The sequence below is a fragment of the Narcine bancroftii genome, chromosome 12 (genome assembly GCF_036971445.1).
Source record: "Narcine bancroftii isolate sNarBan1 chromosome 12, sNarBan1.hap1, whole genome shotgun sequence".
Lineage (NCBI taxonomy): Eukaryota > Metazoa > Chordata > Chondrichthyes > Torpediniformes > Narcinidae > Narcine > Narcine bancroftii.
The window spans coordinates 18265488-18291663 of NC_091480.1; the positions used below are offsets into that span (position 1 = coordinate 18265488).

The 26176-nt window shown below is 39.3% G+C and overlaps 1 protein-coding gene across 2 annotated transcripts in view; it reads right to left on the reverse strand.

Moving 5' to 3' along the window:
• snx29 (sorting nexin 29) overlaps positions 1-26176 on the reverse strand; it is a 354925-nt gene that overhangs the window by 18933 nt on the left and 309816 nt on the right. Inside the window, exon 20 of one of the 2 annotated variants that reach the window (XM_069905804.1) lies at positions 15696-15835. In XM_069905804.1, the coding sequence (XP_069761905.1) occupies positions 15696-15835 (140 nt within the window). Of the gene's footprint in view, positions 1-15695; positions 15836-26176 lie in introns of those variants that run through there. The other variant, XM_069905805.1, reaches the window with a different exon arrangement.

A 26176-nucleotide genomic window follows, 5' to 3' on the forward strand; every position in this document is an offset into this window, starting at 1 on the left:
TATCTAGAAGCCTTCTAAACACTACCATTGTATCTGCTCCCACCACTACTCCTGACACTCCTTTCCAGGCACCTCCCACTCTCTGTGTGTAAAAAAAACAAGAAATTTCCCCACACCTCACCTTCAACCTCTGGACACCCAGTTGTGCGGGACTACCAACAAGCACATGTACTCCGTGTCCCAGTTTTCCATGACTGGTTTTATACCCAACCACCAGCTGGTTTGTATTGGTGTTTGTACAGTATATATTATGAAAGGTTAAAAATGGCTGGAGTCCAAAGGGTTAAACTCTCCCACTCCCCTGCCTTACCTTAAAAGCATATCCTTGAGTTTGTCATTACCCTGGGATAAAGATTCTGTCTGTCTGCCTCACCAACACCTGATTTGGCAAATTCTCCAAGACCCATTCAACCTTTCTTTTTAAATGCTTGCTTAAATAGCTGCATCTATTCAAGCATTGAGATTTCATTCGGTGAAGGAAATCAGTTGATGTTTCAGCTCAGAGCTCTTCACCAAGTCTTGATGAAGAGTTCTGATCTAAAAACTTCAACTAATCTTTCTCTCCCACTGACACTGGTCAACATGCTGAGGAGCTCCTCCAGCAGATTGGGTTTTGTTTTTGCTCCAGATTCAACCACCTGCAATCTCGTGTGTCTCCAGTCTTACCAACTTTTACGTCAGTTATGACTTCAGCTTGTTCAATCTGAAAAAGCAACCATCCTTGAGCTTTTCACAAACAACTACCCTGATGTACATGCATCTACTCTCATCTTTCATCCGGGATTGAACTAATGGTCAGTTCCACTGCTGAAATTTGAATACAAGTTGTTCCAGCGAAACCTAAATTGAACATCAAAGAGCAGGTTACTGACGAGTCGGCTGGCAAAGTAAAATCCACTACCCTGTAGATAAACCAGAGAAAAATAGAGTGGTTATACCGAGTTGAAATTATTCTGCATTTAATGGGGGATTGATCAGACCAGATCAATCCAACATTGTACCTTTCCAATTTGATGTCAGTATCCTAGCTACAAAGGAATGGCTTAGTGAGCAGAACAGTTAGTTTTGTTACGAAAAAAAATTGTGTTTACATAGCATTTTCTTGCCTTGGAGCAGCCCATTGATTTTGAAGTGCAGTAAAATAAAGATGCCATTGACAATTTGTTACTGATGCTAAATTGTCTAATCCCCCAGTGGCATTGAGCTGATTTTTGTAAATATTTTAATGGATAAAGTTTGATGGGAGCAGGTCCTCTTCTCTTCAAAATTATATTCACTTGAGAAAGCAGGAGAGAACACCCAAAAGACAGCACTTTCAATAAGGTAGCAATCACTGACTATTGCACAGGAGTGTCGGCTCATTTTTTTTGTGCGCGCTCACTTTCTGAATCACATTCCTGGATAACAATCTTCCCGCTCAAGGCAAAAGTGTTAATGAGGGCGACAGGAGCTCTTATTGGGATACATTATTTTATCATCACATTTCGAATAGTGTCAAAGCAATGACGCTGAATCTGTCCAGCACTCTCAGCTTGTTCATGAAGTAACACAGATTGGCAGGAGAGGAGCATCCATGATCAGAGGGACAGAAGAGGGTATGATTGTGATGTACCCAAATGGCACTTTTGGTTGAAGTTACAGTAAAAACTCCTGCTATCCGGAATTCAAGAAACCGGCAGCTTCAAGCAACTGGCAAAAAAAAAATTGTGGAAAATAAATAGGTAAAAAATACAGAAAGTTAAAACAGACGCATCTCGCCGTTAGTCCGCCAATCACGTAACACACAATCTCAAGCAACCAGAAAATCCGGTATCTACCAATCCCCATAGATGCCGGATACCAGGGATGTTACTGCTTTTACAAACAAATGAGCCTCTTTCTATCTTTATCACCTAATTTATTCAATATAATTATTTAAGGAAGACATCCACTTACATTAACTGCTAAAACTTTTAATTTGTACAATTTTCAACAAACAAAAAAAACCACTCAGGAACACCCAGACTGGATCCTTTCTCTGTTGGGATCCAATAAATTCGAATCCTGGTCTGACCCATCTTTGAAACAAACCTCCGTGAGCAAGCAGATTGCTAATTAACAAAAATATGCTTCATCTATTAGAAGAAAATGGAAAATAAATCCTGATGAAAGCAAAGACAACAGGGGACTTGCATGAATAAAGGAAAGCTGGGTGATGCAGAGACATTGTGCAAAGAGCATCATTAATTGGAGGGCGAGGATAGATCTCATGATGCATTCTGCTGCATCCCTGTCTCCATGTGGGGAACAATAATTCAAGGAAGACTTATGTGCCTTATCACAAGAGATGTTAGGAGTACTAGTGAAGTTCTTCAGTATGTTAGGATAGAGGACATAAACATGTGACACTGTGTCTTAGAAAATGACATGGCAAGAATACCGTTCTTTATAAAAATCCAAGTTTTAAACCAATGTCACGACATTCACAAACGATTGGCTGAATGAATTTTAAATGTAATTTTAAAAAATTTAGACACACTCCAAGGCCCGCAAGCCCGTGCTGCCCATATTGCCCAATTAACCTACAACCCCCATATGTTTTGAAGGATGGGAGGAAACCAAAGCACCCGGAAGAAACCCACGCAGACACAGAGAGAACATACAAACACCAGGTGGACAGCACGGGATTCAAACCCGGGTTGCTGGCTCTGTGATAGCATTGCGCCAACTGCTACACTAACCGTGTCGCCCTTACAAAGCAATAGCATATTGTGAGAGAAGTGTTAAAAAGGATGCAAAAAAAATCATACATCGTGCCTATTGGTATACAGTAAACGTAGAAAATTTAAATTTGGTACATTTTTACCAATGTGCTTTTTAATTTTCAAAAGTAAGGATAAAATCATTTGAATACTATTTCATAGAGAACATAATTTTATTAGATGTTGCTAGTTAGCATGTCACAGTTAAATATATATAAGCAGTTCATTTCACATTGGTGAAAGTGTGCTATTACTGTATAACAACAGAATATTCACTCCCATTATATCTATTTGCCTTATGTAGGCGTGGATATTTCAAAAAGGAGTAAACCTGGGCAGCATCTGTGCAATTGCCAGTCAAGAGTGACTTAGCAAGAGCTCAGATTGAGGGGAAACGTGGCCAAAATGATTTGTTGCAACTTCCTAATCTAGGACACTGTGGTTAAGTGCCAAATAAACGAGAGATGAAGAGACTTAGTTTTAGGTTACTCAATATAGTAAAAAAAAACCCTCGTGTCCGGCACCATTGATTGCTCGAGACTTTCTCTTGCAATGCCTAATACACCTCCATTAAGAATCAACAGTTTAAAAGACAAAAATACTCTACTGTACTTACACTGAACAAACTTTACTTTCGTTAATATATAAACCTTAAAGCATTTTACTTTATTTTCAGTCACATTCTCATTTACTTCAGAGAACATTTACTTTTACAATTTTAAACTTTTGTGTTTTTACCCATTATGTTATTCTTATTTATTTTAGATTGTTAAATTTATTTTCCTTGATTTTATTTATTGCTGGTTGCTTGAGGCTGGCGATTACTTGAAATATCAGGGGTTTGACTGTATATCCGTTTTTCTAAATTTAAATTACAGAATCAATCACTCAATGCATTTGAAGTATTTTCTGATTATAGTAACCAAAAAACAAATAGCCTTCCCATCAGAAATTGAGACTAATTGGGAAGTTCCTATTGCTCAAGTAAGCCGAAATCAACCTCTAACATTGAATCTTGGGCCATATTTGAGTGAGAATATCATCAGATCATTCCATCGAAAGCCATGATAAAGTGGGTGATATGCTGTTTTCGAAAGGCATGAAGGGCACATCATTTTAAACTAAATCAATTGCTCTGCAGATTTGATGGTAAAGTTGTGAGCAATTATGGCTGCCCCATTAAGGCAATGATATGGAGTTGCTCTATGTAGGCAAACTAGGCATCAAGTGAGTGTCACTGTTTCTCTGTAGACAGGAAGCTTTTCAAAGTTCTGTCACTGGTCTCCAAGGCCAAAAACCTAGCAGAACATTATCGGCATCCTTTTGACACTGCGGAGTCTTACATTTTAAGTGTTATGACAGTTGGTAGACATTTATATGTGTTGGATGGGGACTAGCCAAAAATATCTTCAGTGCTAGCATACACACAAGGAGATCTGCATCTCAATAGTGCTTCAGAATGAGTTGCATATGTACCCAATTCTGAAGGGAACTGTAAATTATGAAATTATGTCAGTGGAGCTAATCAAACATTCCTGTGCTACTGGAGCATGCAATCATCAATGCACAGCAAGGAAGTTCCATTCCTCAGGCCACAGGCCACACAAGAGACTGGTGGTGATGGAATCTGGAGGAAAAAAAACCAAACTCTACTGGAGGAACTCAGCATGTCGATCATGTCAATCAAAAGTGGGAGATAAAGAACGGTCAATGACAGTCTCGATGAAAGTTCAGGCCCAAAATATTTACCATTCTTTCTCTCTGATGGATGCTGCTTTACCCACCAAGTTGCTCCCGCAGATTGATTAAATTCCTCTACTATCTAACTGGAGAAACATCTATCAAGACTTTCTGTCCATGCAGTTTCCACTGGTGTTCTTCCTGGCCATTACTTATCTACGATAGCCTTCTTTATAAACATAGTCTGAGACCCAGCTCTAATTCATCACCAACTCTTGACCCTTCTACTTGCTCTCAATTGTTAGTCTGCTTGGAAGAAGGAAAGAACTTGGCCTCAATTTGGATGAAGCACAAAAAAGATTTATTATGATAGCCTTAGCTGTAGCAAAAAAATGTATAATGTCAACCTGGAAATCAGAAGAGAGCCTGAGAATACAGCAATGGTACAGAAATGAATAAATGTATTCCATTGGAAAAAAGTAACATATAATTTAAGAAATAACATCACAGTATTCGAACAAATTTGGGAACCATACATGGAACACAACAGAGAAATCCTACCGCGGACCTCCACCCCCTAAAATGACAGAATGAGAAGACAAAATGAACTGACCCAGTGTGTAAAAGTAGATGACATAATTTTCTTGTTTATTTTCATTGTGTAATGACATTGTTTAATGGGTTTATTGTATTGTATATGTTGAAGGGAGTGGGATGGGAAGGAGGGAGGAAAGGGAGGGGGAAAAGGGGAGAAAATGACACTGTGTATATTCAAGAGGGAAATTTTGTGTGTATTTTGGTCAATATGGTTCATAGTGTGAAAAATAAAAAATTTAAATTAAAAAAAATTGTTTGTCTGCTTGTCAGGCACCTTGCATTGGATGAACAGAAATTTCCTCCTGGAAATGTCCAAAATTGACGCAGACAAGCTATGATGACACAAAGGTGTGCTTCTGTGTCTTCACTAACACCGTCCACTTCTGCTACACTCTGGCCCCAGCTCTACTCCTGCTGAAACCCATATCCTTTCCTATTTATTAAGCCTAACATCCCTGGCCAGCCTCCCTTCTTCAACCCTTTGTTCAGCTTTTCTACCTATGTCCAAACTCACATTAACCCTTGTTTACCCATCACCCAGTGCTCACTGCCAAACAGGACCTTATTTTTAAATCTATCATCCTCATTTTCAAATCACATCCTTCCTGGCTTTTGTAATACCAGCCACAAAAATGATAAATGCCAAGAAATCCTTGCTCCCTCAATACTGCACTCATGATCAACCCTCCACCAGCTCACTTCCTCCGATGCAAAATTCTCTTCCTTAAGCTTTGACTCTTTTTACTTTTAAAGTCTTTAAAGAACATCTTTTTGATCAGGTTTCTCATAATCTGCTGCAATAATTTGTGAAACCAGCATCAAATTTTGCCTGACTATAAACTTGTGAAACAGCTTTGGCTATTTAATTAAGTTAAAGATGTTAAAGGTACGAGTTGCTTTTGTAATTGTTGATGTTTAAACAGTGCAGACTTTAAACAAAGTTGATAATTCATTGCTTCAATGATCTTTAGGGCATGAAGAAAATTTTCCCTCAATGAGATAACAATGAGATTTTTAAAAGTCTAATTTGTGATGACACACAGCAGGGAGGCATTTGCCAACCTGATGCAGTTTGCTGGAAGCTAGCTCCCTTCTCGTGAAACTAGCAGCACTAATTGTATCTCTCCCTGAATTAGAACTGCACAGATCAGGAGAAACCTTTTTGTTTGTGTTCACATCTGTGATATCTGCAGCTGACCAGTTATCAATTCTCAAATACCTTAAAAATCTCGAGGGAAGGAACCCACGGAGTCGGCAGGCTGCTGGCGACTGCGGTCAAGGGATTCACACCAGTATGTGGACTGCTAGAAACAGGCTCAAGAGTGGCAGAAGGAGTACCAGATATCGGAACCAGGATGCAAGAGGGTGCCAAGGGCATTGAAGGGTTCCTAATCATGTCAGAGGTTTGGATCTGGAACTTGGATTGCCGACGGTTTGGGCTGGAGTCTCTGTGGCTGCAGAGGCTGTGGAAGCACTGGAGGTGAATCCATGGACACTTGGTGACTCTGGGGGGACTCTCTTTTACTTCTCCTTCTTGGACTGTAAGAGGTGCCTGGCAGACCTCAGGCAATTTCGTGTAATAATACAGTTTTTAATGAGAATAAAGGAATCTTGAATCTTTCCATTCTTCATGATAAGGAGCTAGCATTCCACCAGAAGACGAGTAAATGAACATGAGGAATCCCTGCCTCTTTACACATCTTGACATGAATGGAGACATTAGCCATCAACATTGTCGCTGATTATCAGACATGGTCCAAAACAACTTGCTTCCACATCTTCATTATCAAGTATTAACTACTGTTATTTACCAAAATGGCATTGACGCAACCAAAATAACTACATTTTGGTGTACCTTCATGCTGCTCCTTGGTAAAGCAATAGAATATTGTGAAAACTGAAGAATCCTATGACTGAGAACAAAGTAACTGCACCAGCCTTTACAAATACTGTAAAATCAACGACATATTAAAAAAATCAAGGAAATAAATATTTTAAATATAAATAAGAATAATTTTTTTTTTTTAAAGTTTCAAATTGTAAATGTTCTTCAAAGCAATACATAACCCCTTGGTGAAGATGGGAGCAAACATTCATCCAGTGGCGCGCCCCGGTCATACCCTGCCCGCAGCGGCTGTTTGAATAAAGTTGTGTTTGAATACAATGGCGGCACCCAGGATGAATAGCAGGCTGATGCCGCTCACTGCTAGGGCGACTGTCCCAAAGATTCTCCCTATGCCTGCCTGGTAAGTGTCTTTATCTTTAGTATTATTATTAAGTATATTAGTGAGGCTTCATCTGTAAATTTGGAGGTGGTGGGGGTTAATTATAATGACAATATGGTTAGCACAGTGGCTAACATAATGCGGTTACAGCGCCAGCCACTGGGGTTCGAATTTAAATCTAAATTTTGTAAGTTACAGGAATTACTTGATTAAAGTGAACTTTACATATTTAAGGACTACAATATTGATATATTTTTTTCAAATTACTTCACATTTTGCACTATCATTTGTCTTTTAAACTGTTTATTCTTAATGCAAGTGGATTACTTAGGCATCAATCAACCAGAAAATTTGCATATCCCGCATCCACAATCCCAATGGGTGCCAGATACCAGGGATTTTTACTGTACAATGGATCAAAACCAACGTTGCAAACAATATTGTGTCATCCATAAAGAACACTATTCACCTTAAAATTCAGTTGGTGTTCACAAGCTTGAGGATTTTGTTAAATAAGACCTTGAAATGCCATTTACATTGGTAAAATTCAGAAAGTGTTTTCAGTCCTTTTAAACAGAAAAATATCACAGATCTGAGCAGATACACATGTTGATCTGAGAGGATCATGTCTGCTCCACATTATTATTGATGGCAAGGCAGTGAACGCATTGCTTGTGGTAGTTTATGATGAGGTTTTCAATGAATGACAAAAGCAGTGACTTCACACATCCTCACAAAATTATGTTTTTTGAAAACCTCTCATCCATAATGTCGACACTAACACGCATTGACCAAGGTGCAAAGTTATGTCACATCACTAAGAACAAACTAACCTTAAAATGAAAATGGATGTGTTTAAAAAGTTATTATTATGAACAAGTAAGAGTGAAGCTTCTTGAATTTGTTCATTCTTTTCTATGCTCCCAGCTGCTTCAAACAGAAACTAAATTAATACTAAAATTGTCTGAACAGAACTAATGAAGGTTAATTATATTTGACACAGGCTTCAAAGAACCTCATGTTTTACTTCAGCCGCATTTCTTAAAAAATAACTTTCTGCACATTTTCCCAAATCTGATGGGCAGAATCAAAAATTATGAACAGGATACTATTCCAAGAATGAAATAGAACACAGAACCCCCCAGAGATACAATGAAGACAACTAATTGGCTGAAGAGAACCAGATGCAAGTGCCCAACTCTATATGTCAGTCCAGTGCTTCTTTAATTGTTGCAGCATGGAAGATGGTGGGTTCAATCAATGTCTTTGGAGCCCAGGCTCAAGGACCCATCTGTGTACTGCAGCCACTTTGGAGCTGACCCAGCTGACGACAAGCAGCAGAGTGACCACTGGTTGAGGGCACAGCAACAGTGTGGTCGTCTTGCTCATCTTCCTGCTTTTACAGGGGCTGCCCCACCACCAGGCTGTGAAGACCCTACAACAAGCCTGTGACTCAATGGTCCCACAAGCCTGCAGGAAAAGGGAAAGAGATTTGTTCGAAATCCCAAGAAGGCACAACTTCAGGATTGATGGACATCCACTTAGAGCAGAATTTCTTCAGCCAGAGGGAGGTAAATCTGTGGAATTTATTGCCACAGGTGGTTGAGGAGTCCAGGTCATTGGGGGTATTTAAGGCAAAGATTGATAGGTTCTTGTTTTGGGGAGAAACCCATGCAGTGGGGCAGAGTGGGAAAATGAATAAGCTTATGATTAAATGGCGGAGCAGACTCGATGGGCTAAATAGCCTATTTCTGCTCCTATGCCTTATAGTCTATCCATTTATACTCCTTGTCTGTCCAGATCAACCCACATGTTTCATGACGTGCTGTGGAGAGATTACTCCAATACTAGATTGCAATGCTTTGTGTTTGTTGGACATGAATTGCTATGGATTGGAAGCTTCCTGATGGGCAGTACAATCGGGGTAAGGAATTCCTGCTGCAGACTAAGTTTTAAAGACTAGTTCCTGAAGTCTGCACCTTGCTTCAGCAGAGATCACTGGTGAATTTTCCAGTCTTTGCTACCTATACTTACTTCCACTGATTTAAACTGGGCAGTCTACAAATATTACCAGCATATTCACTGAAAAGTAAATATTATGCTTGGCCACAGCTAGTGATTACTGGTTGTTAGTCCCAACTGTAAATAATGCAATTGCACTGTTCTCAAATTAAAGCAATTATATGATAATCGCAGCACATGAATAACAAGTTTGTTTTCATCTCAGAGTCAAGTGATGAGCCGACAATTGATTTTAATGTCCGACAAGCCATGTAACATGGATCATGTGATCAGTGTGGTTAATATATCTTCTTCCTGTGCCTGGCATCAATTGCTTCACATTGTGGTGTATAGCTCAATTCCGCGTGAGCCAACAGTAGGAAAAATTACAGCTGGATTTTAAATTGCCAGCACAATTGTTCTATCTTTGTGAATCAGGCTGTGCGTGGAACCAAAGTGGCACCAAGTGTCGTCATGGGCTGAGGTTCGACCTGACCCATCTGTTGTGAAGGATGGGCCTGGCTTCATTGCGGTCCAATGTCCCAGTCAGCTGGACTTTGCCGCAGCACCTATCCTTCATGGAAAAGATTTTCCAGACAAACACCTTTGACCACAAGTCCATCATGCAGTGGTAAGCACGGAACACCATGCAGATACTTAGAGATGAGGACTTGATGCATACTAGTGGGTGGTTCCTGGAGCAGACCGTGCAGGTCACCTGGTGGAATGCCTCATCACCAGTGCTTACAAGCAAACACCAGGACTTGGCCTTGCTGGCGGTGGGAGGAGCTCTCCAAGTCAGATCCTTCCTGTATCACCGGAACATCGTCCACAGCGTACACTGTCCCCAAGATGACTGCAGTGGAGGGGTGGCAGTCACCCGCCTCTTTGCAGAATCCAGATTAACTAAGAGTGTGTGGAGAAGAATGCAAGGGTTCTCGTCATGGTTCATCCCCAGCAGCAGAGTGTAATAGAGGACACTCTGATCTACAGACTGTTCCCAGGGACACACACAGAGACCGGCATCTAGAACTGCTGGAATACCATCATCTCAGTGAAGGATTCCCTTTGGTCTAAAATGTATTGGTCTTTCAACACATGGAGATTTTGATGAGGGAATGCTGCAGACTGGCACATTTCAGGCTGCAGAGTACGTGCTGAGGCACGCACTGAGAATTGGTGGAGCTAACATAAGGGCGCTGTGGGGAAGGACCACAGTCTAGAGTCCTTCTGTCACTGGGCATAGAGCGGCAGAGACTGAGGGAAAGCCCCTCAAACAACAGAAGGGGGGAATAACGACAAGGGGCCACAGTGGTGGCATTGGTGAAAATCAAGAGAGTATGTAACAATGATGGGAATGTCTGGACATGTCACTAAGAATGCCAAGTGACATTGAACGGTTTTCTTTTTTGCAAATAATTTATTGTGAATAGTCTTTTTTTGAAAAAAAATTGTACCCTACTTTACTGAATCAAATATATCACCTTTTACCTTTGAACCAATCATCTAATTTCTATTGAACGTGACAGAAGTAGTCAAGTCAGAAATGCGATGAAAACTATTGGTACTAAATTAAAATAATTGTTTTATGTCCTTGGAATGTCCAACAGAGCTTCACGGGCAATTAATTACCTCTGCAGTGTAATTATAATTGAGACAATAAAGTCATCCATTTGTGTGCAGCAGGATTTCATAAATAGCAATGAAGACATGACATTCGTCTTAATGTTGTAGGTAAGTGAAATTATTGTCCAAAGCAATAGGGATTCCTCCTGCCTTAGATGAACATGATAGCAGACTAACTATCACGAGTCACTATAAATGTCATTGGGGACTTTGGTTTAATGACTGAAATGTCTCTGTTTGGTTGTGCAAAAAAAAGCTCATTTAGTTGAACTTTAACCAAAAATATAAACTCCTGATAATATAATGGGTTGCCAACCTCTGATCTAAGTTTGTATTTCAGACAAAACGTGTTCCATCCTATTCTAAGTTCTGGTTTATTGGCCTTCAATGTTAATTGCATGAAGCTGATTGCAAGATCGAGCTTTACATGAGAGATCTGTGACGGGATACAACAACAGTCCTCCTCTTTTCACTTTGCACTGCCTAAGCATACCCAGCAATTTCCAGTTCTAGTCCACCTTTCCAGCATTTCATTTCATTCTCTCTCCATTAGACTTATTGCAATCCTTTGGTTTGAAGCATGATTTTCCCAACTTGAATCTTCAGCTGCCACTGTTGCTGAGATAGGAAATACTAATGAAATTCTAGGGCCAAGGGCATATGGGAGAAGTGTTGGGGGAAAATATCTTCTGATGGAAACCATTCTCACTTATAGCCCACCTCTTGCTTCTTTAGACTGGTGGATTAAGTCTTACTCTATGAGTATTACCTTGTAACCTTTCCGACCTTACTCTTCACCATTAACTCCATTATTTACAAATTCTCAGGTGTCTTTTCAATACATTTCAGTCTGTTAAAATGTTAAAATCATTTCAGTCATGAACCATCTCCCAATTTCCTCTTAAAAATCATATAGCTTGTTTCACTCTTTGCTGTTTTGTTCCATTCATTTTAAAACATTGTTCGTCTTTTATCCTTCTCAATTCTAATGAAAAGTCAAAATGTCAACTTTGTCTGCAAAATTCACCATTTATTTATTTGTAGTATCTCCAACTTTTGTCCAAGTATTTTAATTTTAAAGGGTTTAAGCCCCTTACAAATAATCTCACTTTTTCTTTGTAATTGTGTGTATTGAGTGGTTGAGATCAGTAGGGGAATTCCTCAAGCTATTTCAGGGGATGGCACCCAAGGGGGCCACATTAGTGGCAATTGTGCTATGTGGTATAATGCATGGCTAACATTACAATGTACAGACTGTGTGTGTGTGTGTGTGTGTGTGTGTGTGTGTGTGTGTGTGTGTGTGTGTGTGTGTGTGTGTGTGTGTGTGTGTGTGTGTGTGTGGCCTACAGGTTACCCTTGGGCAAGGTTTAGCCTCCCATTCAGGGTCACGTGAAGCCATAGATTGCAGATGGTGCATGGATTTTACAAGCAAATTCTACAAATTGGAATTTATGGTTGTAAAACTAAAAACGTAGGGAAAATGAATCTGCTGATCAATGGCCAGGGTTACCCATCTGGTATGGACACCGTAAATGAAGGCGGCATCGGGAAACCACTTCAGTATTTTTCCCTTGTATAATCATGAACTCAACATCAACTACGGTCTCAGCTCAAAGATGGAACCTTCACCAAAGGAGAAAAGGCAACAATTGCAATTTGGAGGGTCAGAGATCATGACAGATGGAGATCGCCCACACACACCCACACCCACACACAACCCCACACACTCACACCCACACACTGTATATCTAGTTATTATGAATAAAATTTATTTAAGGGGGACACCATTGTGTGCTGACAAGACCAGTGAAGTAACTCTGCTGAGGAACAATGAATTATGCAGAATGGTGCAGCTATGGAGGAGGTGGACAATAATCCGATCTTGGTCTCAGCCTACATATTGGTCCTCGGTGACTCACCCACAGAATGAATATTGCTTTATCGTTTTCCTTAACCCCACAATCAACTCCAGCTGTCAAGCATTGTAATCCAAAATTGTCATGGATGAGTCAAACTTTCTTCAGCTGCACATGAAAGTCGTCCTCTTTGGCCTGGACTCAAAACTGTGCTCACTCATCACCACTCCATTGCACTCCTGGCTACTGACTCAGAATGAACTCTGCTCCACCGGGAAACAAGCTGCTCTCTGCACATTCCAATCATCATCAAGAGCTTCTCTGGCTTCACCTTCACCTCACGTCATGTGTTTGCCATCTTTGAACTTGATGTGGTCAATGTCTTCTTCACACAGCAGTGCTGTCTCTTCGCACATTGTAATTTAGATATTCATATCTTTCCATGAATAAATACCAGTTGCTATTTTTACATTAACATTTAACTTCTCAACGCTGCAGAATCGTCACTTAATACTGCACAACTCGGCACTCCTGGTTGTAGACAGTTCACCTGATTTCAAAACAACCACCAAGACTTCTGTGTTTAAAAAAAAACCCTTGAAATTATAAGACAGCTTTTCCAACTTTGGGATGCTCCAACGTCCTTTACAACGTTGTACTTAACTGAAAATGTAATGGATGTTACTGAGCAATGTGATTGCAGCAGTTGGGTATACAGCTTCATGCAATTTGATTCAGATCTTTCTCAATCACTTCAGAAACCGAACGGGCTTTGCTATAATGCCTCACCTGTACTCCCCCCTTAATGTCAGATTTCTTGTTATTTTGTTTCCAAGTGCCTCAATTAGGACTTGAATTGAAAGCCCTCGAATTCAGAGGTAAGTGGGAAATAGCCACTAAGCTAAGTTACTGCAGGATTTCAAAGTTTCAAATAGTGAAGCAGAAAATGCTCTGCTTAAGATGTGTTAAGTGGAATGGACAGGAGCAAGAAAGCAAGTGCACAACAAAATTGCTGCGTTACAATCCAGAGATATGATACTTTCTCTCTGAGGCATGGAGAAAATTAAACCAGCTCAGGCCTACAAAGGAGTCTTACAACATGGTGATTATCACAGGACATACAAAGATCCACTTGAGCACTTCATGACAAAACAGGAAGAGCTGTGTGTGCTTGAGTGTTGGCTGTGTCAGTTATGCAGTAATGACTCCTTACAATTATCTAAATTTATTTACTACACCTTATCTGTTTTAACTGTCATGCCTATCTGTTGCAATGTACATCATCCCTTCATCCTTTAGAATTCTAGCACTTCCACTGTTTCATTTCCCGAGGAATCAACATACTTGGCATTGAATTCAGAAAAAAGGCATTTGTCAATCTGAATCTGCACATGGCGACAGTCATTTCCCCACCAACCATCTGCAAGTTCCATATTTCTGCATGAACACCAATGCCGAGTTTGGCAGTGGTTTGAGCAACTATCACTTTAACACTAGACATCTATAGTAGAACTCATGGGATCTGGGGAGCAAGAATGAAGTTGTGGCACTTGCCACCACAAGTGGGCAATCTGCTCCTGGGTGTGTCATGTGAAGAGTGGAACTGGAGCAGAAAAAATGCTTGGTTATTTTATTAGTTAATTTATTTTATTCAAATATTTTACGTTCTCAAGAGTCCTTTCAACATTTTTATACTTAGTTTAAAAAAAAAAATTTGTTCACTCAAATGTTCCAATTGATCTTGAACATTTTCCCAGTCATCAAATCTGTAAAAATGCTGAGAACAGACAGTGTCTGTGAAGGTCAAAAGCGATTCTTCCGAACTGTTCTGACCTCATTTCTTTGATCAGAAACATTAACGAAGCTAAACTTTCCATAGAGGCTAATGGCCCTGCTGGTTTTTCTCAGCATTTTCTGCTTTTATATTTGTAATGTGCAATGAACTTCCAACATTATGCATTTATTAAACATTTTAACTTAATTGCCTTTAGAACATCCTTTTTAGACAAAATAGTCATGGCTTTAAAAGATTTTAAATGATTTAATCAGCAATGAAAACTGTACAATAAACTATTTGATTGTGCAACTTTATGAAACTATCCATCTTCAATGCACAACCTCTAATAAATGATCATGTCCTTTGTTTTATTCAGTCCTTCGTCGTGAATACAACCAGAGTAGTCAGTACCAAGTAGTTTTTTCCAGTGTATTTGACCACAACAAATATGAGTGTGTTCAGGTAATTAACATTCGTTAGAAGTTTGTTATTTTAATTAGTTTACATTATAAAATACAGAGCATCAACCTTCCTGCAAATTTACTTGCTGGTCAATGTAAAAATGAAATTATTACAACACTGCAGCAAACATATTGGAGTTTGTGGCATGATCTTAATGCACAACAAAAAAGCAAAATATATGACTGATAGAAGAGCCAGTGGACATTACTTAAATGTTAAATGCTACATTCGCCAAAGATTATTATTTACTAAAGATAACAATGAATACCCTCTTCTGCCTCAGTTTTTTTTTAAACACCCCAATAAAAGTGATTACCATTATTATTGGTTCAAGACACAGAAATTGTCTTGAAATGATACCTATTACATTGGAATCAAATTGCATAATAAATCCTCTATATTGGGACCTCAACAGGAACATACACAAATGGTAAAAACTTTACGTGAGTAAAATGAAAATGGAATGAGCCACTGCAGGTGAGGAATGGAGGGAACGTCAACTGTTTTGCCTTGCAGATGAATCTGAACCACTGTACTCCTTTAATTGATTCTTTGAAATAAGCAATGCAGTGAAAAATAGGGAACATCAAGTGAAATAATAGGATACAATTTCAAGTATTCCAGCACTGAGTAACATAACAGAAAGAAATGCATCCTCACCTCCCGAAAATGTACTTTCTGCAAATGATGCCTACATCATATTATATTAAAATAATAGCTCCATACTTACACACAAAATGGAAGGAGGTTTATCAGAGTCTCCTTCTTAGGTCTGGATGTAAACTCCGGGAGAGTCTGTATAATTTTATTCATTATGTTCCTCAGGTACTCCTGGAGTTGTTTGCGTCGCTCCTCCACAAACTTTGCATCCTTAAAAGTACATGAAAACAGAATTTATGTCATTAATATATCATCCTTTTCCAAACAAGGCAGTTCTAAAATGATGGGTATTAAACTGATGCAGCAATGATAGTTTGTAGCCTGTACATCTCAGCAGCAAAAACCAGCAGCCATTATTATATTTTATTTTTCACATTAATTGATGCTTCAGACCATGACTTTTCTCAGCATTTGCCCCAAAGTATCCTAGCACCTGTAAACTCCTAGTTCGGTCTGATATTATTATCAGGAAAGCCCACCTAGCGCAACAACACCTGAATGTACATGGAATTACTGCAGCAATGATCTGATCCAAGACTGAAACAGTAAATCAAAAGTGTGGTTTTCCCAATGCAATGAACACTAAGGTCTTGAGCCCAGAAATGCTGAAGTTACCACTCCATGTACAAAATGAAAATGACAACATTGAGGTCCAGCATCCTCACTCAATGTTGAATAAAAAGGTACATGGCACAGAAACAATATTTCTGTATTAAATTCTATTTTGAAAATAATCTCATCCATTCTTGTATTAGAATGTGATTGGCTTTCGTTATAAAGTGCTATTATTTAATTAAGCATCTTTGAACTAAAGTGTCCATCTTCGCATTTTCCGTGATCAGTTTTTAGATGTGCACAGGTGCATTTTTCCTGCTATGAGAGAGGGCGCAGATGTGATTTACAAGAACGGTTCCAAGGCTTCATCCCAACTTCACCTGAAGATTAAGTGTTAAAAGATAGAATGGGGATCTGCATAAAAACCTTTGTCAACAGATAGGACTGATCACCTGAGACAGAGGCGATCATTCATTTAGAAAGGACTTAGATAGTTCTGAGAATCTTGTCACCTTCAAGAGGGAGCGGTGAAAGCAGAGTTCCTGACAGAATTTAAGAGGTAGCTGGATATGTATCTGAATTGGCTAGGCACCAAAGGCTACAGGCCAAGTGCAAGTAGGTAAGGATTAGCATGGACTCACGCCATCAGGTTCAGGAACACCTGCTACCCCTTCACCATCAGATTCCTCCACAACACTCAATCAAGGATTTATTTAAGGACCCTTTTTTTTGCACTTTATTGATGTTTTCTTATGTATTGCAGTTTTGTTTACATTCCTTTATTTGAGCGCAGTTATTTTTGCACTACCAATGAGGGCCTCACCCTCAGGAAAAAGAATCTTCTCAGGGTTGGGATGTGACGTCATGTATGTACTTTGACAATAAATCTGAACTTTGAACTTTGGATGGGCGTCCACTCATGTGGACGTGGTTGGCTGACTGAAATAGTTTTCAGGGCTGTGAGAATAGAGGGAGGAAATGACCCACTGGACAACTCTATATGGTTGCCACAGAAACAGTGAGACATATGACTTTTTTATGTTATAACAGCTCTTCAATTTCAAGCAGCACTTATAAAAGCTCTGTTGGTAGAATTGTATTTTGATTCTCTTGTCATTTCTGCCAATATTTAAACCACAACTAACAATTCAAAACAGAATTAATTGTAATTTTTCTCACTGTTCATGCAAAAGGCCTGTAAACTCAACCGCATACAACGAGCCACCAACTGAAGGAGTTACAAAAGTATTAGTATGCCCATGTCAATTTGTTTGTTTGTTTTGGTTCAGGTAAATAGTTACGGTAAGTCAAATGGATTTTGTAAAGAGATAGGTTGGAGCTACTCCCAACTCAAATAAACTGCAGAAATTTAAGTGCTTGAACAAATGGGACCTTTTCTTAGGTTTTAAAGCTAAATTTTCTGTCTCAGAGCACACATCCTGCAGATTAGTCACCCACTTAAAGTAATTAAGAAGGCAGCTGGAATTTGACAAAATGCCACTTAAAATTCTTGTAGGGCATGGAGTCTCACGTCCAGTTTAACAATGAATTTTTATACTTCTGTTTTATTTGCATTCATTCTATTTGTGATATTCATGAATGAATGCTACTGTAAACAATGAGATTTCTAGAGCTCATTTTAGAGCCACAGAAGATAGATAACACAAGGTTAAGGCACCCGACTCAGCATATTCCGAAGAGATCTTCAAAAAGGCTTTGCCTGTAGCTCCATATCAATCTACCCTTCAAAATATTTATCTACTTCTCAATTAAAAGGTGAAATTGTCTTATTGTTAATTGCTTCCTATGGGCATGCTTTCCATTTTACACAACATGCTGGATAAAGAATTTCAACCTTCCTTTCTTCAGGGCAAAATAAAATTGATGGCCCATTGTGACAAGCTTTCCAGTCATTTCCTTTACAACACTTCAAAATTTGAAATAATTTCTATTAAATGTCTTAGCTGTGCCTGCCCCAGTGGAAGTAGTTTGGGTACACAAGATCTTCTTTGATAACAATAGATTTTCAACAGTATCATCACCTCTGTGTCAATGCCTTGTGGGCTTCAAGCTAAAGCTGCTGACACCATTTTGATTGTGGCCTAACTGCTACTTTCTAAAGATTTACCCATTTCATTTTACTCACACATTGTGCCACTATTTGTAGAACCTATAATAAAATTGAACTTCTAATGTCTTTACGCCCATCTTCTCAAAGTTGTGCACCTTCAGCAATATCTTTCTTCTGACTGTATCTACCCTTATTGCTAAAAAGATTTATTGTTTCAACATTTAATTGCCCTTTTCTTTACCCGTGTCCACCTAATGTGTGGGGCAACACTTTGTGTTTGCTATTTACTATTATGCAGTTGGAGTCCCATCTTGAGGCGGTGTGTATCCCACAAACTAGACGATCGCATGAAATTCCACCATGAGCAGCAAACTGTTTAGGGATTAAGTATTGCATGAGGGATTCAGTACAATCCTCTGTATGCTGCCAAACCATTCATTGTGCTGCAGAAGTCACAGATGGCACATCAAGGGGTATCTTTATATTTGTGACTTGTCTTTAATGGTTTATCATTAAAAAAACCAACAAAGGTAACAACTTCAATCATCAGAACTTCAGAGTAAAGTTTCCCTCGACCCTTTCTTTCATCACGTCCTAAATTCAGCATCCTTCGGCCAGCTGAACCAGTGTGGATTATTTCATTTCCGGCAGTTAACTTCAGTGACGTATTATTCTTTGTTGTGAAATTAAACTGATTTAGGCATCTAACTTCCCAAATAATTGTGGACTTCAGGGGGACGAAGGTCGACCATTCTCCATGACTCATCAACGTTTCTGTGACGGAGAGCACAGAGTTCCTCAGTGTGCATGGAAGGGATGTCCTATCCCGGACCCACAACGCCTCCTCATCAATCAGGAAGGTGCAGCAGCGCCTACAATTCCGAAGGAGGTCGAGGAGGGCAAATCTACCAGACCTATCTGGTCAACCTCAAACAGGAGCACATTTGAGAGTGTCCTGTCCGGCTGCATCATAGAAGCAGAAGTCAATACAGTGGATGATCAAAACTGTCAAGAAGATCACTGGGGTCTCCCTTTCCAGAAGTGTTGCTTAAATAGGGCTCAAAGAATGACAGAAAACACTTTCCATTCAGCACACAGTATGTTTGACCCACTATCATCAAGGAGGTGGTACAGGGCAGGCTCGGCATCATTAGCACGGAGAGGGCATTCACAGGCCATGCTCCCCCCAAATGAGCTATTGTGCCTTCCACCCACCCACAGCATTGGCATCATGTGGTTTTCTCTCCACAGGCTAGAAGCCTGTTACGTCAGAGGGAGGGGAAAGTGTGACCGCAGTGCACAGTGGTGGTTCATGGCAGGTATGGCACCCACTTATCCTCCCCGCCCAATGAGTAAGCTTTGGAATACCAGTTTGTGCTTCCCCCCCCCCTCCCCTTGCAGTTACCCTAATGCCCCCTGATACCGATTCTGAGCATCAAAATCAGGACTGTCAGGTTGGGAAGTAGCTTCTTCATGCAGGCCGTTAGATTGACGAATAATATCCTGCAACCAAGTAAATCATCTGAAAATATTTATATATATTTATTTTAAATTTTATATTTATACACAAGTGATTATTATGTGGTGTGTATGTGCGCGCACTGTGGTCCAGGGAAAAGCTGTTTCATCCACATTGTACAATCAGATGATAATAAAGTTAAACTTGATAATCACTTGACCAAAAAGTACTACTTTTGTGTTATTCTGAACTAAATTTAAATCCACATTGTGAAATGGTCCTCTGACTTGTTTGTATCTAGTTTCTATTTATGTTATTCATAATATTTGACAGTTTATGCATTAGCCATTGCTAAGAAATGTAATTTCAATCGAAATTCCAATACTTGGTCCTTTCAATGTGAAAATTGATCATATCAAGTAGAAATAACCATATGTTTTGGAACAAATTGCAAATGTTAGATGTACATACTTTCAACTTGAGTGGCTAGGCACACAGCAGGTTTCCATCACATTTTAAACAAGTATAAAGAGACAAATATGAAAAGATAGAAAGTTCATGATTAGCATTTTGAATAGCCCAGGGAATAATTTATATGCGCTACAGCACAATATTTCAGATGCTCAATTCTATTTTAATTGAAACATGCGAAAATCAATACCCCGTTGGTTGGTGTTTGAAGCCTGTTACCTCACAAACACAAGATTGCAATTTAAACCTGAAAATGGTTCAGAGGTGACACGTGCCAATTATCACATCAATGTCAAAATCTATCAAGAAATGACAAATTATTGAGATATTACTGTAAAGTTCTGAATTTCACGCGTAAGAACACTGATTGAGCAAACAGATGAGCTCTAACAAATTAAAAGTGGAGAAATATTATTTCCAAGGAATAGAAAGATGAAATGAAATCCAATCTAGCTGCAAGAAAGACTTCGATCAAGATACATGCCCAACCAAAAAGCTTTGGCTCCAGATACACGGATCAATTTACAAACGGGTTCTGTAAAGGTAGTCTTGCAGAATTTTCAAAATATCGACTAAGCACTCACTACAACATTGATAAATTCAAACACACTCCAAATTATTGTAATTAGTACAATGAAAGGTAGGAACTCTTCTCATAATGTCTTGGAAATAATTGTTCCACTCACCTCCAACACTTATGAATATTGAGAAATTGTAGAGCTAAAATAATGCTTTAGGATCTGGCTTAACTTCAAATTGATATACATCCGTGGCGATCAAGAAGAAGGGGATGGGGGAATAAAAGGTTTTGCCTCAATATTAACTGGTCAGGAACCATTTAAATTTTTTTTTTAATTATTCTTCGTGAATTATTTAAACATAAATACATAAATTATCAATAATTAAAACCATTAAACTAAATAATTAAAAACTTACTTCTTCATTTGCTATTTAATCTGCAGGCCTAGGATCACCATTAAAATCAAAGAATCCTCAGGGAAGTTTTAGATCCTGGCCAGGATAAGCATCTATGTGGCAATTCCCCAGAATAATGCTTGAGAATTGTGAGAATGCCAGATGGCCGACTCCTGCTCCTATTTCCCATGAGCAACACAATCAGAATTTATTGTCATGTACAAGTCATGAAATTCGGTGTTTTGCAGCAGTGAACATATTCATATTATAACAATCTTACAACATGACTATATAAAAAAAATGCACAGAAAGTAAGGTAGTGTCTTTGATTCATTGATTATTCAGGAATCTGACGGCAATGGAGAAGAAGCTGTTCTTGTGCCACTGAGTTCTCATCTTTAGGCTCCAGTATCTTAACCCCGATGGTAGCAGAATGAAGAGAGCATGGCCTGGGTGGTGGGGGTCTTTAAGGAAAGAGTCTGCTTTTTTAAGACACTGCCTCATGTAAATGTACTCAATGGAGTGGAAGCTGGTGCCTGTGATGTCGCAGGCCGAGTTAACAACCCTCTGGGTTTTACACTTGTCCTGCAGTGATGCCACCAACCAGAACACTCTCCATGGAACAAAGGTGCCAAACAAGAAATCTGCAAGGTGTTGGTGAACTAGAACAAAACACGAAATTGCTGGAAGAACTCAGCAGTATCCATACATCATTTTGTATGCAAGCTTTTAAGTGTTTTAAAAAGTAATATTTGAAATTGGCTAAATATTATTGTTTATTGGTTCTTGACTCTTTTTGGGATGTTTGAGAATGTCAAAGTCATTCATGAAGAATCAGCCTTTGGACAAGCTTTAACATTCTGTGAGCTGCAAGATTCTATGTTGACTGACTGCCATAGTCATTCCGTGATGGGGGCAATATGCTGGAATCCCCCTCCCAGTGGGAGACCCTCCGGAAAGTGCTGCTCCAAGAGCTGGATATCTTTGAGCAGTGGAAATTCTGCCCCATTTTTGGCAAGGCAAATAACATTAATTATTTTAAAACCTTTCTACTTTTGAACCATCAAGCACTCCAAAGTCATGCCCAACATGTACACAAATCTCACTGCGTTAGGCTTTGAGGAAACACCAGTTGTGGCAAATGAAGGATGAGCAATTGACTTTTGGACCACAAGGATAAAGGAAGGAAATTAAAAATTAAAGGAATATGTCAGAGATAGTTACTTAAAAGTTGACAATACATCAATTGTGGCATTTGAATCAGGAAGAAATAATGTCTATTTTTTCCTCTTAAATATTCAGAAGTTGAACAAAGTTTTTGATAGATCAGTGGCATTATGGATTGCGCTGAACATTCCTTATTTGATATACATCACTATTATTCCTAGTTATTTCAAGTCTGTATAGTTCCTCAATAAAAATCGTTGCAATCTGACATTTACATGTAATTCTAAGGAATAAAAAACAAACTGCTCGATGAACTTATTTCATCAAGCAACATCTGTAGAAGCATGGGTATGGCTGACGTTTTGATTTTGAGACCTTCCATCAGTTTCAAAATGTTGACCATCCCTTTGGCCCCACAGATGCTGAATTACTCCAGCAGTTCTTTTTTTTTTGCTGTAGATTGCAGCACCTTCAGTCTCTTGAATCGCTGTGTAATTCCATTGAACGTGCTCCATAAACAGGAAATTAAATACCAAATACTGCTTATTATTTTTTGTAGAAATACATTATGTTAAAACTCCTCCTTTAGGAACAAAAAAAAAGAAGTAATTTGTGTCAAAAATATTCTCACATAGTTGCATCTCAAATCACAGGTTGTATATTGCATCAAAAATGTGAAGCTAAATTACACCAGCCAGACACCAGGAATGATCTAATGGTGCAATTGATTGTGGGATAGTGAGCCAACACACCAACAGCTGTTTCATGCTTCCAGTTATAATGTGCTCCCTTGCTTAATATCTGAAGGCAGCTTCTACTGCATTATAATGAAATGTCACCAACGAGTGCCAGTTGAGTTTGCCTCAGAATTGCTAATGGAGGCTGGCACTCAAGAAGGGTCTAGAAGGCAAAGGATGAATAACATTTTATTTATCGGAGAAGATGTCGTTCACTAAATTTAATAAAAAACATTTTTTTTCATAAATGTATTGCAATCTTGAAAATTGAACACATCTCATGTTAGGTAAAAACATCATGAGCTGGGAATGTAGAAGGAGTCACCCAGTGCTGGGCCGTAACAAGATGCAGTTGTGACCTTGTACTCTCAAGATAAGAGTGGGGATAACAAATTGATGTGCAGGAAACTAGCAGAGAAGGATAGCAACAGTTTATTCATTGGACAATGTCATGGTATGATAATTTACTAAGTTCGTATCCTAAGGTATATAAAAAAACACCACTTGCTGATAACGGCAGAATGCGCCTTCTCCAACTAACACTGTTAGTTGCAAGTGTTACAATCCGGCAATAAAGAACAAAGAACCTTGATTTCGACTCAGTCTGGTGTTTGACTCACTCATTCATGAACAAAGCAGACCTAACACTCACAAAATATGTTAATGCTCTCTTTTTCCTTTGTGCGAAATCTCTTGTCAAAGAGGCACCATATTAAACTGAGTCTTAGCACACAAAGATGAATCTATTCAGACACAGTCAGCTTCAGGTTTACTAATGCATCAATGGGGTGGCACGGTTAGAATTACAGCGCCAGCAATTGGGATTCGAATCCTGCGCTGTCTGTAAGGTGTTTGTACATTGTCCCCATGCCTGCGTAGGTTTCCTCCCACCATTCAAAACGTACAGGGTAATGTTGGTTAATTGGATGGCAAGGGCCTGTGGGCCAAAAGGCCCTGTTATCGTGCTGCATGTCTATAATTTTAAAAATATTTAAATGTAGATAATTTCTTTAATACAGTAAATCCCCACTATCGTGCAACTGGCAAAAAAAATCTTGTTAAATAAATAGGTAAAAAATATGAAAGTTTTAAATTTCTACCCCATAGTTTGCTAAACCATACAATCTCAAGCAACAGCCAAATTCACTTAGACAGCATCTAGTAATCCCCATGGGTGCCAGATACCGGAAGTATTAATGTATTCCCAAATTCCTTTATTGAGGTGTTATCAGACAAACCTATGGGAGTTCAATGCAGTTATTTGAAAGAATCTGAGTCTTAGAGAAATCCTTCAAAGGGGGAGAGAAGGTTGACAGGAGGAGAGAGAACTATAGAACATGAGGGAACAAAAATAAATGAATGAAAAACTTTGGGAATACCTTTGGGCTAAAACAGAGAAGGAAGGGGCAATGCCATGACAGAGTTCAACATGAGGAATCAGAAATTGGGATACAATATAGGCTGTGATTATTGCAATGTCTTGATGAAAAAAGGATGTGGGCACAGGTTTTTCAATGAGCCCAAGAGTGGACTGAAACTGTAGCAAACATAAGAAAAGTTCATACCCAACCTAACATATTACCAATGGGAAGATTAATCCATGTTCGATGTAATGGGGAATGGCAAGAACAGCAAAGACTTCTTCAAAGAAGTTACAAGACCATCTGTAACTTCAGAACAATTGATGGATCAAAGAATTGTTCATTGGTACTATGAGCTCTCCCAAGCTGAAAATATGGCAATAGGCCATCTCTCTCCAAGTCTGCAAATGATGGAGCTAAAAGATAAAGGTCCTTGGTGCAACATTCGACTGATTCCACTGAACGCACCACCTTCAACCTCACATGGCAGAACATAACTGCCAGGACGAACTGAAGAGGTCCTTGCAAAAAGATTGGCTCGATTCTCATGTGCTGTATGGTTTGAGGTGCTGAAGGACTTCCAAAACTTGTACACTCGATGATTATATCAATTTTTGATTATATTTGTTTGTACGAGATATTTGCCAATGTTATACAATACATTCTGAAGACATTTCCTGGCTAGAATTGTTGAATGTACAAACTCATGCCATTCCTGATAATATCTTGGCTGAATTGATGAAAACCAGTGTGCTAGACTTCCCCTACCCTCCACCCCCTGACCTCCCCAACCTTCCACCTCTCCCTTCTGACCTCCTCTAGCTACCACCTTGACCCTCTGACCTCCCCAACCCTCCACCTCCCCTTCTGACCTCCCCTCCCTTCCACCTCTACCCTCTGACCTCCCCCCTGAAAAACTTCTCACTACTAGAATCATCTCACCACTCCAAAACAAGCCTCGCGTGTGTCATTTTAATTGCCCATCACCAGCCATCAAAAAAACAAGCAGAATAAGTGAAATTGACCATAAACCACCCCCCCCCGCCCCCTCAGACTTAGTCATCAGCATGATCAACAATACAATCAATGAAGAGGTCATTCAGCCCATCATGTCTGTGCCAACTCTATCTGAGATGCTTATTGTTCATTTTGTCAGCTTCCTTCAATTTTATAACTTGTCATTCTTTTTATCGAATCATTGATATAAAAGCTGAACGACTCTGTTTAACATTAATATACCACTTGGGTAAAAGTGGCCTCAATCCAAACATGATGAAAACTGTTCATCTGCTGGAGTCATATATGACAGAAAGAAATAACTCGTGATTGGTAAGGCATTACGGTAGAGCTACTGAAGTAATTCAAAAACACACACCAGATTAATCAACTCAAGACTGATTTATTCAGGGTTTACAGGCTCTTTTATATACTGCATGTACCGGGCTCCAGGGGACAAGGTGGGATGTCACTATAAGACTGCTGCCAATCCACGGGACCGGCAGGTTTAAATCTAGCCTTGTCAGTGTCCCACAAGAGAGTGATGGAAGAATTCCTAAGAGCAGCTTCTTCAACTAATTTCTTTCCAGATGAGAAATGAGGGGTCTCTTAACTTATTATTCTGTGCTATGATGCACTTCTTTCCTCAATGCAAGGTTCACCTACAGGATCCAAACTAGGGTTGATAAACTACAAGTACTGCACATGCCATACAAATCAAACAAGGATCCGATCGAACAAGAAAAACTGTAGCACCATCCACAGCCTTCATGGCACCAGTATTACCACCACCACCACCACCTCTGCAATGGATGTGCT